Genomic DNA, 12,724 nt, shown 5'->3' on the forward strand with positions numbered 1-12,724 from the left:
TGAGAGACATTAAATAAAGAAAAAAAATAATGATAAGTAAGAGGGAAAACATAACTGAAAACCCACTCGCCCTAAGTTGTTTCTTCGCAGTGTTGATTTAGCCTACAGATTATAGGGAAATTATAGCCAGACTCAAATAATCACGCTAAAGTAAACTCATTAACAAGGTCTGTTCAACAGCCTTTTCGCCTTCTCCGTCTCGCAGCCTAAAACTACACTTCCCAGAAGCCTGTGCGGCTTAGGTGTTGGTCCCAGCCAATCCGGGCAAGGTTCTTTGTTAGGTGCAAAGATGGCGGAGCCCAGGAACTAAGACAATTGTGTTTCTTTTGTACAGGGAAGGAAATCGGTAAGTGTTGGCAGCGCATTCTCCCCTTTTAGTGGCCAGATCCCGCTTTGGCCAACCAGGTCTCCTTGCCAGAGCTAGTTATAGAACCCGGGCATCCCAATCTCCCACCTTTGCTTTAATTCAGGGGCTAATTATCTTCAGCTTTGCGCGATCTCTTTATTTGTTGAATGAATACACCAGGTTCGATGTGTTCAGAATGTAACAGGGAATCCCATTTGCGTGCACATGGATTAAAGTCCCTCAGAGTTTAACGGGATTTACTCCCAAGTAAGCATGTTTAACATTGTAACCTAAGAGTATACACTCAGGATCTCCAGATCAGGCATAAATGGTGTGTATTAAATGATCTTGAGTACTTCTTCTTGTTTCAAAGTATGAAAAGTGTCTTGCTTGCTTAGACCAAGGTGCAGCATCATTTATTTATTTGTAAGAATCCTAGCACGTGCCAGGTGGTCCAACATAAATTAACTAACAGTCCACTGTGATCTGCCTTCTCCCAATCTCTTTTCTAGTCTACAATATTTTCCTAGGATTTTTTTTGAGGACTAGTGTCTTTGACCTGGGTTCTCAGACCTCGCTAATAGATGAGGAGTAGTTGGATGTAGTTATTAAAATGTGAAATGAAGGTATTTCATATCATTTTACTTGTCTCAGGCATTGGTTAACAACCACTTCATGGATTACTCTTTTCTTTTTCTTTTTGTAATGTAGCCTTAGGTTGACACTGTTAGACTCAGTGGAACGTCCAAATAACCATGATGCACAGGAATGGATTCTCAACATGTTACAAGTAGGGTTGCCAGACTCAATAGAGGACAGGACTTCTGTGCCTTTAATTGCCCTGCTCTCTTTTGATTCTGGAAACCTTAAAGAGAAACCAGCAGACCCTTTGCTTAAACAAAGCAAAGGCACAGAAGTCCTGTCCTCTATTGAGTCTGGCAACCCTCTTTACAAGTACAACTGTAAAGTGGGGACTATGATGTGTTGCTGTGTCTTCAGAGTGCACCATCCAGTGTTAATTGTGCTTTAAAGAGGACAGGTTTCTTCGCTGAGGCACTTACAGCCTAAAACGTGTCTCATAAACATATGCTCATTCAGGAGCGATGGTTAGTAATGGCTCTGTGAGTGTATATTTAACAGCAAATACTGGCTTGTGAAAAAGCCCTTGTTTTCTGAGCAGATGTAAGCTGGTGTGCATGCCTGCTTCTCACCTGTTCTGTGTGAGAGAATCCCTGCATAGGTGTGCTTGTTCTCCTGGTCTTATAAACATAGGACCAGCCAGCTCTGCTGGTTTACTAGTAAACTGGGATTTTTCCAAAAGAGGCATAAGAAGAGGCCACTGGATCAGATGAAAGGTCCATCTAATTCAGCATCTGCTTTCCCACAGTGGCCAATAGATACCTCTAGGATGCCTGCCAGCTTGTTTTGAAGATAGTGGCCCTTCCCAGCTATTACCACCTTCCAACTGATATTCAGTGGTTGACAGCAAGAATATGGAAGCTCCTTATAGGCATCATGGCTAATAGGCATTCATATATATTTTTTCCTCTTCAAATTTGTCTAATCCCTTTTTAAAACTATCACCACATCTTGTGACTGTGAGAATAAATAAATTATACATTGTGGTGATGAAGGACTTAATTTTGACAGGAATCATCTACAAATCAAGTTCATTGTGTGACTATGTTCTAGTGCTATGGGTTGCCATTTTCTCCACTATTTATTTTTTTCTTTCCTAACCCCCCCCCAAAACCCCCCCCACCCAAGCAAGTTATTCTTTCCTCCTGGGAAAGGTACTCTAACCACTTGATCATTTCGGTTGCCTCTTTCTGCACCTTTTCCTTCTTGAGATGAGCTTAACAGAATGCATGCCACAGGGGTAGGGAGACCTGACCTGGGCCTGATCCTTCTCTCTCCTACCTGCAGCAAATGGGGGGTGAATTAGAGCAGGCTTTCTCAAACTCGACCCTCCAGATGTTTTGAGACTACAATTCCCATCATCCCTGACCACTGGTCCTGCTAGCTAGGGATCATGGGAGTTGTAGGCCAAAAAAACATCTGGAGGGCTGAGTTTGAGGAAGCCTGGATTGGAGTGATGTGCAAATGTGGTCTACCTGCCCTGCTGATCTCATTTAATTTTGGTTCTGGGTCAGGCAAACCAGATGGAATGGTGGGATTTACCAAATATATTCTGCTTTCTGTAGCTCAGCCCTTCTGTTTATTAGAAAAAAAAGCATTCGAATTTGACAGGCGGAAATGATTTCCTTCCTAGGCTTGGGAGTATAAACCAGGAATTCAGGTTTCCCACTTTTTCTACCACCCACCCAACTTTACAAGCTGTGCTTGTAAGATTGGGTGGGTGGTAGAAAATTTGCAGGACCTACCAGTGCCATTTCATATTTGCTGCATTTGAATAGGCATGCAGCATTTGAAGCAAAGTTCAGAGACTTGTTTTTGATCATTTGCAACATTAAATTGCAAAATCACGCTATATTTTAAGCAAATGAATTTATGCCTTTGGTCATCAGTAATTAAATGGGGTGCCTGACATAGTCATTCAGGCTGCAGTCATAATAAACATAATTAGAGAATTGGTTCTTTTGAACACAGAGGGACTTACATCCTGATTAAAAACATGTATAGGATTGGCTTGTTTAAAACCAGTGGGCTGGTCAGAGGTGCTCCTGTAGAATAACAACCTATCTAACACCTGGACATGTTTATGTGTGTGCACAAACTATATGAACGATTGTGAATGCTTCCCTCCCTAACTCAGGTAGCACCTCATGGCACTAGCTGCTTTTCAAATGTAGTTTGTGGAGGTGGAAATGGAAAGGGATGCTGCGCTGAGGGGCAGGATCTGGCTGCCTCTCACATTTGAATGTCAAGTACTGTACTGCTCTTTGAGGGAAACAGCTTGCCATAAGCTAAATGACTGAACAAAATGGGGCCTGTATATGGCATACAGGAGGTGGGAGGGATAAGAGTATGGGCTTGGGAAACACAGTTTTTTTTGTGTACAGGAAGTACATGGAAGGCACTGAGAAAGGGTTCTCTTAGCCTAAAGGATGTAGGGGTTACTCTGTGCACACTGAAAAATGTTATAGGGTTGTTTAATAATAGCGGGAGTGCTGGAAACTCGACAGGGATATATGGCAGAGTTGCTGCGTCATGTTTTTCTGTTTCCTTTAGGACAGGAAGATGATGAAAGTGGTCAACCTCAAACAGGCCATCCTCCAGGCTTGGAAGGAGCGGTGGAGTGATTACCAGTGGGCCATAAACATGAAGAAGTTCTTTCCCCGGGGGACTACATGGGACATCCTGAATTTAGCAGGTCTGGTTCAAAGTTCGTACAAATCATAAGTGTTGAGTTTGTTTTTCCTAAAGTTAACTTTGTGACCTATAAGCAATAAACTGCAGTTGCCTACTGTTTTGACAGCATAGATATTAGCACTTGGCTGAAAATGCCCCAGCCACTGCGGTGGTTTCTAGTTCTTTCTAGTGCTGCATTATATTAAGTTTAGTCGCTACAGGGAGATCCATCAGTTGCATCATGTTAAGAGATGATGCAGGTGGTGCTGCAGGTTTGGAGTAACTACCTTTTTCCTCCTGAAAAGAAATATGTTTTCTGTAGTTTGGGTGCTGCCTAAAGAACTGTAGCAAGTTGACAGCTACAAATTACAAAATGGATAAAAAAAGTAATATTCGAGTCTTGCGGCTTTTCCAAATGCCTCCACATGAGTAAGAAGGTGTGTGTGTGTAGTTTGTTTGCTTTCAGATGTTTTAAATTGTTTTTCTGTTTTGATGTGTACCACCCTGTGCTCCACTGGGAATAGAATAGAAATTTAATAAACAACAAAAAACCACAAAAAATCATTTCATGTGTATTGTGTCAGAATACAAGGCAGTAAACATGGCTAAATCACAATGTAGTTGTACATTTTGGTGCTGCAAAAGAAAATTAGTTAAGCCGAATGGGCACCATGCAACTGAATATTCTGGATTCATCAATTGTTTTATATTTTGTATTTTAAAACTCAAGTTGTGGGCAGTTTTGAGAGAGGCTGCTACTGACATTGCCTCTGCCTACTCCTGTTATGAAGATGCGTGCAGATAATTTGACAGAGACCGATCTGTCTGTGTGTGCCTGATTTGTGTCACCATTTGCCCACGTAAAGGATGTATATCCACATATCTTTTTTTTTTTGCTGTACCCCAGTACCATTTTTCAAACATAATACCAAACCATGGTTTAGCATTATGGCCAGCCTAGTTTGCAGGCAAATTATGGTTTGTGTTCAACAAACTATGATTTATTATGCGGTGGGGGACTGAATTTCGCTGGTAGGCCAGATCCAAAAATCCCTCAACTCTCTGCAGGCCACACTGGTGGGTGCGTGGAACCATACACCTCTCAGCCATCTGATGTTGCATGGTGGTTTGCCTTGCTTCAGAGAAGCCATGGGCTGCGAAAACAAGAACAGACCTTGGTTACAGCTTGTGATTTGTGTGGAGCAAGACAAACTACAAGCCTGGGTTTAGATGACATGCTAAGCCAAACAATGGATTACCTCATAGTAGCAGGCCCAGAGAAGGAACAAAGTGACTGCAAGTTCCTCTCTGGGTACCCTCACGCCTGTGTCATACCTGCCAAGTTCCGGCCTGAGAAATAAGGGATTGGACCGGAAGTAGCAGATCGGAAGTAGTGCTGCCGCCATTTTGGAACTTTGCCCAGTTCCAAAATGGCTGCAGCGCGACTTCAGGTGCGGCGGCCATTTTGGAACAGGGCAGAGCAGCATCAAAAGTCGCTTCTGAGCATGCTCCGCCCAGTTCCAAAATGGCCGCCGCGCCAGAATAAACCGGGGAAAAACAAAAAAATCCGTTTTTTCTGGGGACAGCTGGAAAAATGGGGGTTTCCTGGGGAATATGGGAGACTTGGCAGCTATGGCCTGTGTTCATGCTAACCCATAGTTCGGCTTAGTGTTATGAGCAAGCCAGAGCATTCTCTAATCTGTTAACATTTGTCTTTGCTTAGGCTCTTGCCAGTGTTTTTGCCTAAAGTTTTTGTTGATTAGTCAATCAATTAAACTGAGGTTGGTCAGACTGGCTTGCAGTGGCCTTCAAACAGTTTGTTAAGACTCATCTGTCTTCTGGTAGACCTTTTGATGAGCTGTAACTTAACCAGGTCTATCTCCGTAATGGTTCTTCAGTTTTATTGCACATCTTGCAGTCATTGAAAACAAATCTGAAAACTTGTACAATGTTTTAAGTTGGCTTTGGAAAGTTTAAATTGGGTGTGTTTTTTTGGCCGTTGGGCTGATGTGTGGTTCTGATACAGGCCAAAAGGTGGGATACAAAATGAATTATAGAGCATATAGTTATAATAATTATGTGCGCATTGAAAATTAAAGAAGAAGAAAGGCAGAAGGAGGGACCTAAGGGAAGTCAGACCAACTCAACTATTCTGGGGTCTGTTAATGTTCTGATTGCTAGAACTGGAGTGATCGAGAAGAAGTAATGGGTGGAGTTATGAGAGCAAAACTCCCGGTTGTCTTTTTGGAGCAAGAATGTGTAGTGCAGAGTTCAAATGAATCTGATGTCTTGTTTAAACTTTGGAGCAAGCCTGTTTTCAAATCATGCTGTCATGAAGGTAAAGGTAAAGGACCTCTGGGTGGTTAAGTCCAGTCAAAGGCAACTATGGGGTTCCGGTGCTCATCTTGCTTTCAGGCTGAGGGAGCCGGCGTTTGTCCATTGACAGCTTTCCAGATCATGTGGCCAGCATGACTAAACCGCTTCTGGCGTAACGGAACACCGCGACAGAAACCAGAGTGCACAGAAATGCCATTTAGCTTCCTTCCCGCCGCAGTGGTACCTATTTATCTACTTGCACTGGTGTGCTTTCAAACTGCTAGGTTGACAGTTCTCAAGTAGAGAACTATGGTTAAACCATAGTTTATCTGTTGTTGGTCTGGATTTGAACATAATGCTAAAGGTAAAGGGACCCCTGACCATTAGGTCCAGTCGTGACTGACTCTAGGGTTGCCGCGCTCATCTCGCGTTATTGGCCGAGGGAGCTGGCGTACAGCTTCCAGGTCATGTGGCCAGCATGACAAAGCTGCTTCTGGCGAACCAGAGCAGCTCACGGAAACGCCATTTACCTTCCCGCTTGGAGCGGTACCTATTTATCTACTTGCACTTTGAGGTGCTTTCGAACTGCTAGGTTGGCAGGCGCTGGGACTGAACAACGGGAGTTCACCCCATCGCAGGGATTCGAACTGCTGACCTTCTGATCGGCAAGCCCTAGGCTCTGTGGTTTAATCCACATCTGTAGTAAATTACAAACAGAACTGGAAGTGTCTGAGCACCTCTTCATGGTCACACCAGAGGATGAGGACGACATGCAAGCCCGAGATTCTCCTTGGCTTGTTCATATAATGATAAACCATAGTTCGCTGTTCCATCCGAGTGGGACCACAGTGAAAATTAAACTAGTTTCAGATTTAATTTCCTAATACAGTTACACCTTCAGACCATGTTGCCCTCTAGATCCTGAAACCTGAGACCTAAGTAGACGCTGTCCACTGGTTGTCATTCTTGGTTTCATAACATTAAGGACTAAAAGCTTTCTTTTTAGGGAAAAATAATTATATATATATATGAGAGAGACTTTGAATTGTTCTATATTACTGAATTTTGTGTTACCACTTCCCTCTAGTTTTCTGGGCTTCCCTCTCTTTTGGCTGTTGCTCTTTTGGCTCCTCTGTTTTAATAAAAAAAATTTCTTTTCAAAACCCAGTTGACATTTTAATGGTAATTTTAGTTCTCTTTTCTTGTATGGTACAAGCTTTGGAATTAAGTTTGCACAGCACTTAAAAAAAAAAACCTGCTGCAAAGCTTTTACGGCTGGGATCTGTTTTGTTTAATTTTGTAACATACCATGTGGATTAATGATGAACTATAAACAGCAGTGATCATCATTAATACTCCTGCGTGACTTCTGGAGTTTTCCAGCTGAACCACAGAAGATTTGGTTTCTCTGTTTGGACATGACAACTTTATGTCGGCGTAAGCTGTGGAAACTCTCCTCCCCACAAAGGCCATGGATGGAATGCAAAGATGGGTGACTTTGTGAGTAGCTGTAGTAGTTGGAGGAAGGGAACGCTGTGGATGTAGCCTATCTTGATTTCAGCAAGGCCTTTGACAAGGTGCCCCATGATATTCTTATAAAGAAGCTGGTAAAATGCGGGCTAGACAATGCTACCATTCAGTGGATTTGTAACTGGCTGACTGACCGAACCCAAAGGGTGCTTCATCAATGGCTCCTCCTCATCCTGGAGAGTAGTGACTAGTGGGGTGCCACAGGGTTCTCTCTTGGGCCCAGCCTTATTCAACATCTTTATCAATGACTTGGATGATGGGCTTGAGGGCATCCTGAGCAAGTTTGCAGATGACACCAAATTGGGAGGGGTGGCTAATACCCCAGAGGACAGGATCACACTTCAAAATGACCTTAACAGATTAGACAACTGGGCCAAAGCAAACAAGATAAATTTTAACAAGGAGAAATGTAAAGTACTGCACTTGGGCAAAAAAGAAAGAAAGGCACAAATACAGGATTGGAGACACCTGGCTTGAGAGCAGTACATGTGAAAAGGATCTAGGAGTCTTGGTAGACCACAAACTTGACATGAGTCAACAGTGTGATGCAGCAGCTAAAAAAGCCGATGCAATTCTGGGCTGCATCAATAGGAGTATAGCATCCAGATCAAGGGAAGTAATAGCACCACTGTATTCTGCTCTGGTCAGACCTCACCTGGAGTACTGTGTCCAGTTCTGGGCACCACAGTTCGAGAAGGATACTGACAAGCTGGAACGTGTCCAGAAGAGGGCAACCAAAATGGTCAAAGGCCTGGAAACAATGCCTTATGAGGAATGGCTTAGGGAGCTGGGTATGTTTAGCCTGGAGAAGAGAAGGTTAAGGGGTGATATGATAGCCATGTTCAAATATATAAAAGGATGTCATATAGAGGAGGGAGAAAGATTGTTTTCTGCTGCTCCAGAGAAGCAGACAGGGAGCAATGGATTCAAACTACAAGAAAGAAGATTCCACCTAAACATTGGGAAGAACTTCCTGACAGTAAGAGCTGTTCGACAGTGGAATTTGCTCCGAAGGAGTGTGGTAGAGTCTCCTTCTTTGGAGGTCTTTAAGCAGAGGCTTGACAGGCATATGTCAAGAATGCTTTGATTGTGTTTCCTGCTTGGCAGGGGGTTGGACTGGATGGCCCTTGTGGTCTCTTCCAACTTTATGATTCTATGATTCTATGAATCATGGTGTTGACATTGATAACTCTCAAAAGGTCATAGAAGATGGATATGAAGGACATGCCCATTGGTCCTCATGTTGTGAACTGGTTTGGGCAGATGGAACTGTGAGTAGGCCTAGCAGTTGCTAAGGCAACACTGTGAAGGATACCTTAGGAAGGACTGTAATAAACTGGGCCTTGAGTGGGCTGCTACGGGCAACTCCAGAATACAGATAACTGAGAAATGATGCATTGTAAGCAATAGCAGTAGACATAGGCTGCTGCACCACTGGTTAGGCCTAGCGATTGCTAACACTGGAACAATTTAATGGCTAAGATTGCTGTTTGGGGTAGCACCCCCCCCCCAGCCTAAATTGTTGGTAGGGGTGTAATTCACTGTGAAGGTGTGCATCGCCTGAATTGTTAGTTTGCCTTTGGCGTAGTCTCTTTCTAGTTGTGGTTGGCAACCTTTTGAGTACACTGTGGATGTTGATGGGACACATGGCCAGATTTAGGTTTGATGAGGCCCTAAGCTACTGAAGGTAATGGGGCGCTCTATATGTCCTGCTGTCCTTTGTCAACAACAAATTGTCACTGTTTTTTGTGTTGAATATATGCTACTAGTGGTTTTCAGCCCGTTCAATAATGGGCGCTAGAATCCTAGGGTTCGGAGAAGTGCTTGCGCAGCGCTTCTCCGAACCCTGGGACCTGTCCTTGCTGTCGGTGGCAGGGGGACAGGAACGGAGGAGGAGAAAGCGCTGCTTTCTCCTCCTCCGTTTCTCTCCCGCAGCCGCCGACAGGAAGCAGACATCCCAGGGTTCGGAGAAGCGCTTGCGCAGCGCTTCTCCGAACCCTGGGACCTGTCCTTGCTGTCGGCGGCAGGGGGACAGGAACGGAGGAGGAGAAAGCGCTGCTTTCTCCTTCCTTCCTCTCCCCCAGCCGCCGACAGGAAGGACGCACGCACTCTCCCCCCCGCCTCCTCCAACCGCCGCTCCTCACGGCCAGGGAGGGTTGTGAGGAGGCCTTTGCCGGCCTCCACCCTCGCTTCCCTGACGTGCCCTGCAGTGAGGCGGTGTCCGGCGGGAGCGGCGGTTGGAGGAGGCAGAGTGGGGGGAGAGTGCGCGCGCGCAGTCTCTGCTGTCCAATCCCTGTATCCCTGGGGCACATGCGCAGTACCCCAGAGACACACGGGACAACTGGACGCAGGGACAACATGGACTTTATATATATAGATATGTCCTAATAGGTCCATAAACAACACAAAACACTGTTGCTGTATGTAGGTTTTATTTGTTTTGTACGAGCACCCCGAAACTTCGGCCCTCCAGATGTTTTGGACTACAATTCCCATCATCCCTGACCATTGGTCCTATTAGCTAGGGATCATGGGAGTTGTAGGCCAAAACATCTGGAGCGCTGCAGTTTGGGGATGCCTGGTTTTGTATCTTATATTTTGGAAATGTACATCCCGTTGTTTTTTTCTTTAAAATTTTTTGGGGCCCCCAAGAGAGTGGGGCCCTAAGCTATAGCTTGTTTAGCTTATACGTGCACTGGTGGAAGGGGTGTGTCTTTTCTACACCCGTAGGCAAAGAGGGCCAACCATGCAACGGAAGATTGTGGTCTTTTTTTCAGTCTGATTCGAAAAGGGAGTGGGGAGTAATAGTTAAAGGGCACACTGCAAAATGGGTTTGACTTGGAAAATCCCCCTCCCACACCCTACACCCCCGTTGTTATTCAGATGGTTAATCAAAAGCTTGACTGACCAGATAAGACGTATGCTGCCCCTTTCAGCCTTGCCAAATCTGGCATGTTGGCAGGCTGCCACTGGGAAGCGCATGCCAGCAGTTGGTGCTCGTTCTGCTGAGCGATCTCGCCTGCCATCTCTCCAAAGCCCTTTCCCTCCATACCACCTCAGTCTTAGGGAAAAGCACCTGCATATGCTGCGACTGCCAGTGAGCAGAGGTGAGGTCTGAGAAGAGTCTGTGTACATGTCCTTTTCCATCTGAGGCCGCAGAGGTCAGGCAGAGGTCATTGCATCGACTGCAGCAATTTCTGCACATGGGGAGAGTGTGTGGCCACGGTGTCCGTTTCCTATCCAGAATGCCACCAACTGCCTCTTTTCTTTCTTGAATTATTTACTCTGCTGCTGCTGCCGCCGCCGCCACAGAATGCAATATTATAGCATCCTTGCAATTCCTGAGAGTTCCCCACGTTTTGTGAGACGCCTTTGCAATAATAGTCTTTATTCTTCATGAGAGTGTATATACATTTCCCAGATTGAATTTCTTTCCTTTTCTTCTTCTTTTTTAAATTGCAGACGCACTTCTTGAGCAAGCCATGATTGGCCCATCGCCAAACCCACTGCTCCTGTCCTATCTGAAGTATGCCATTAGTTCCCAGGTAATAATCCCACCGTAGACCCTTTTATCTTCAGTGTGTGTGAACACATTAATGGGTGAATTATTTAGTTAGGAAATCTGTACGTTTTTTAAAAAAATTGTGGGTTTTTTTACAGAACCATGACCTAAGTAACTCGACAAAGTTTTCCTGCTTTTTTCCTTTCTGAAGTACTTGACCACTTTTTTTATAATGCAGAATTTTTATGAAATAAATAAATATTTTTTTATTTTGCATGATTCTGTAGTTCTTACTTGTTTGCATAATTTATTCTGGTTTTGCTAAATTGTAGGGAAGGTGATATGCAGGGCATTGAAACTCTACCCCAAACCACTGGAAATCTTATTAAGTGCCTTTTCTAGATTATGAAATTTCAAAATACTGTAAGTTACCCACACACTTCCGGGCACATCTTTGCAACCACAAGTGCTAGACACTTGCTTTTTTAAAAAAGCAAAACATGTGCATCTGAAGAAGCAGAATTCTGTGCCAGTGTAGTCTTGAATGTTACATTTTTGGTTTAGGAGTTCAAGGGTTGTTACAAGCCGTTGGACCAATTAGAAAGAAAAATAAGTGAATGTTTACTAAGCAGTTGCTACTAAAGGCCCCGTGGGTCTGAAAGAGAATCTTGGGATATCTTGTTCACCTTACTACGCCAAGTTGATACTGACAGTGCATTTTCCCACATAGCAATTTCCCCAAGATGAAAATGACAAATGGCCTTTCCCCTCTCTTCCTCTTACTACCAGAGGTGCTTGGCTCTGTGCATACAAGATGCTTGCAAGACCCCTTGCCACAGAGAGAAGCTTTTCAGTTGCTTTTTAACTTCTTTCCTCCTCTACTTGCTCACTGTAAAGTTGATGTGAAGCAAATATGCCATCACCTAAAAATGTCTGTTTAAATTTGTGCCAGACCAGTGCTTGAGCAACAAGCTGCGTCGCTGTTAAGTGACCTTGTCGCCCCCCCTCGGCAGTCGAAATGGCAAGGCTTGTTTGTGGATTGGTTTGTTTAAATGTTATCTTTGGCTTGTAACCATTTCTCTCTCTCGTTTGTATTGTTTACAGATGGTGTCCTATTCTTCAGTTCTGATGGCCATCAGCAAGGTAGCATTCAAGCATTTCTCTCTCCACCTTTACCTAAATCCTGAGCACCGCTTTTCCCCCTAATATCCCTTGATAGAAGGCATCAGTCAATACTGAGGGATTGTGGGAACCTCACTGCAGCATTATGTATGATATACAACCAGCAGCTTTTGTAAGCTCAGGAGAGAAGCACAGCAATGGCGTGTTTCTACCCCTCATCGTTATGTTCAAAATGTAGTTACTATTGATGGCTGAAAGCTGTCAGAATATACGTTGCAGGTTTTGCTAAACTGAACTTTTGAGAGGAGATGAGGCTTGTTTGCATTCTAGCGTTCTCTGAGTTTATCCCTGCCTTCTTTTTCAGACATGTACCTTTCCTTTCTTTCCTAGTCCTTCACAAGTGAATCAGTATACGCTTCACAATATGGTAGAAAATAAAATAGAAACAGCGTGGTTTGTTGCTATTTCAGAATCCAGGGTTCTTTACAGAATTTGAGATTTTAAAAGACTTACAAAGCCCTTTCTAAACTGGAGGGGGGAAAAGATCATGATGTTTAACAGGCAGCAGATCTGCATACAGCCCTCCTGAGCCTCTC

At 44.2% G+C, this 12,724-nt stretch overlaps 1 protein-coding gene across 10 annotated transcripts in view; it reads left to right on the forward strand.

Moving 5' to 3' along the window:
* The first annotated feature begins 264 nt into the window (after positions 1-264).
* The window catches only part of MED24 (mediator complex subunit 24), a 54,228-nt gene continuing 41,768 nt past the window's right edge, over positions 265-12,724 (forward strand). For 3 of the 10 annotated variants that reach the window (XM_035135212.2, XM_035135214.2, XM_035135215.2), the window contains exons 1-4: positions 265-346; positions 3,539-3,680; positions 10,967-11,049; positions 12,111-12,149. In XM_035135212.2, coding sequence (XP_034991103.1) covers positions 3,548-3,680; positions 10,967-11,049; positions 12,111-12,149 — 255 coding nt within the window. In that variant the 5' untranslated portion in view covers positions 265-346; positions 3,539-3,547. Of the gene's footprint in view, positions 347-3,538; positions 3,681-10,333; positions 10,612-10,966; positions 11,050-12,110; positions 12,150-12,724 lie in introns of those variants that run through there. The other 7 variants (XM_035135207.2, XM_035135208.2, XM_035135209.2 and 4 more) reach the window with 5 other exon arrangements.

This window comes from Zootoca vivipara, chromosome 13 (assembly GCF_963506605.1).
Source record: "Zootoca vivipara chromosome 13, rZooViv1.1, whole genome shotgun sequence".
In the NCBI taxonomy this organism is placed as follows: Eukaryota; Metazoa; Chordata; class Lepidosauria; order Squamata; family Lacertidae; genus Zootoca; species Zootoca vivipara.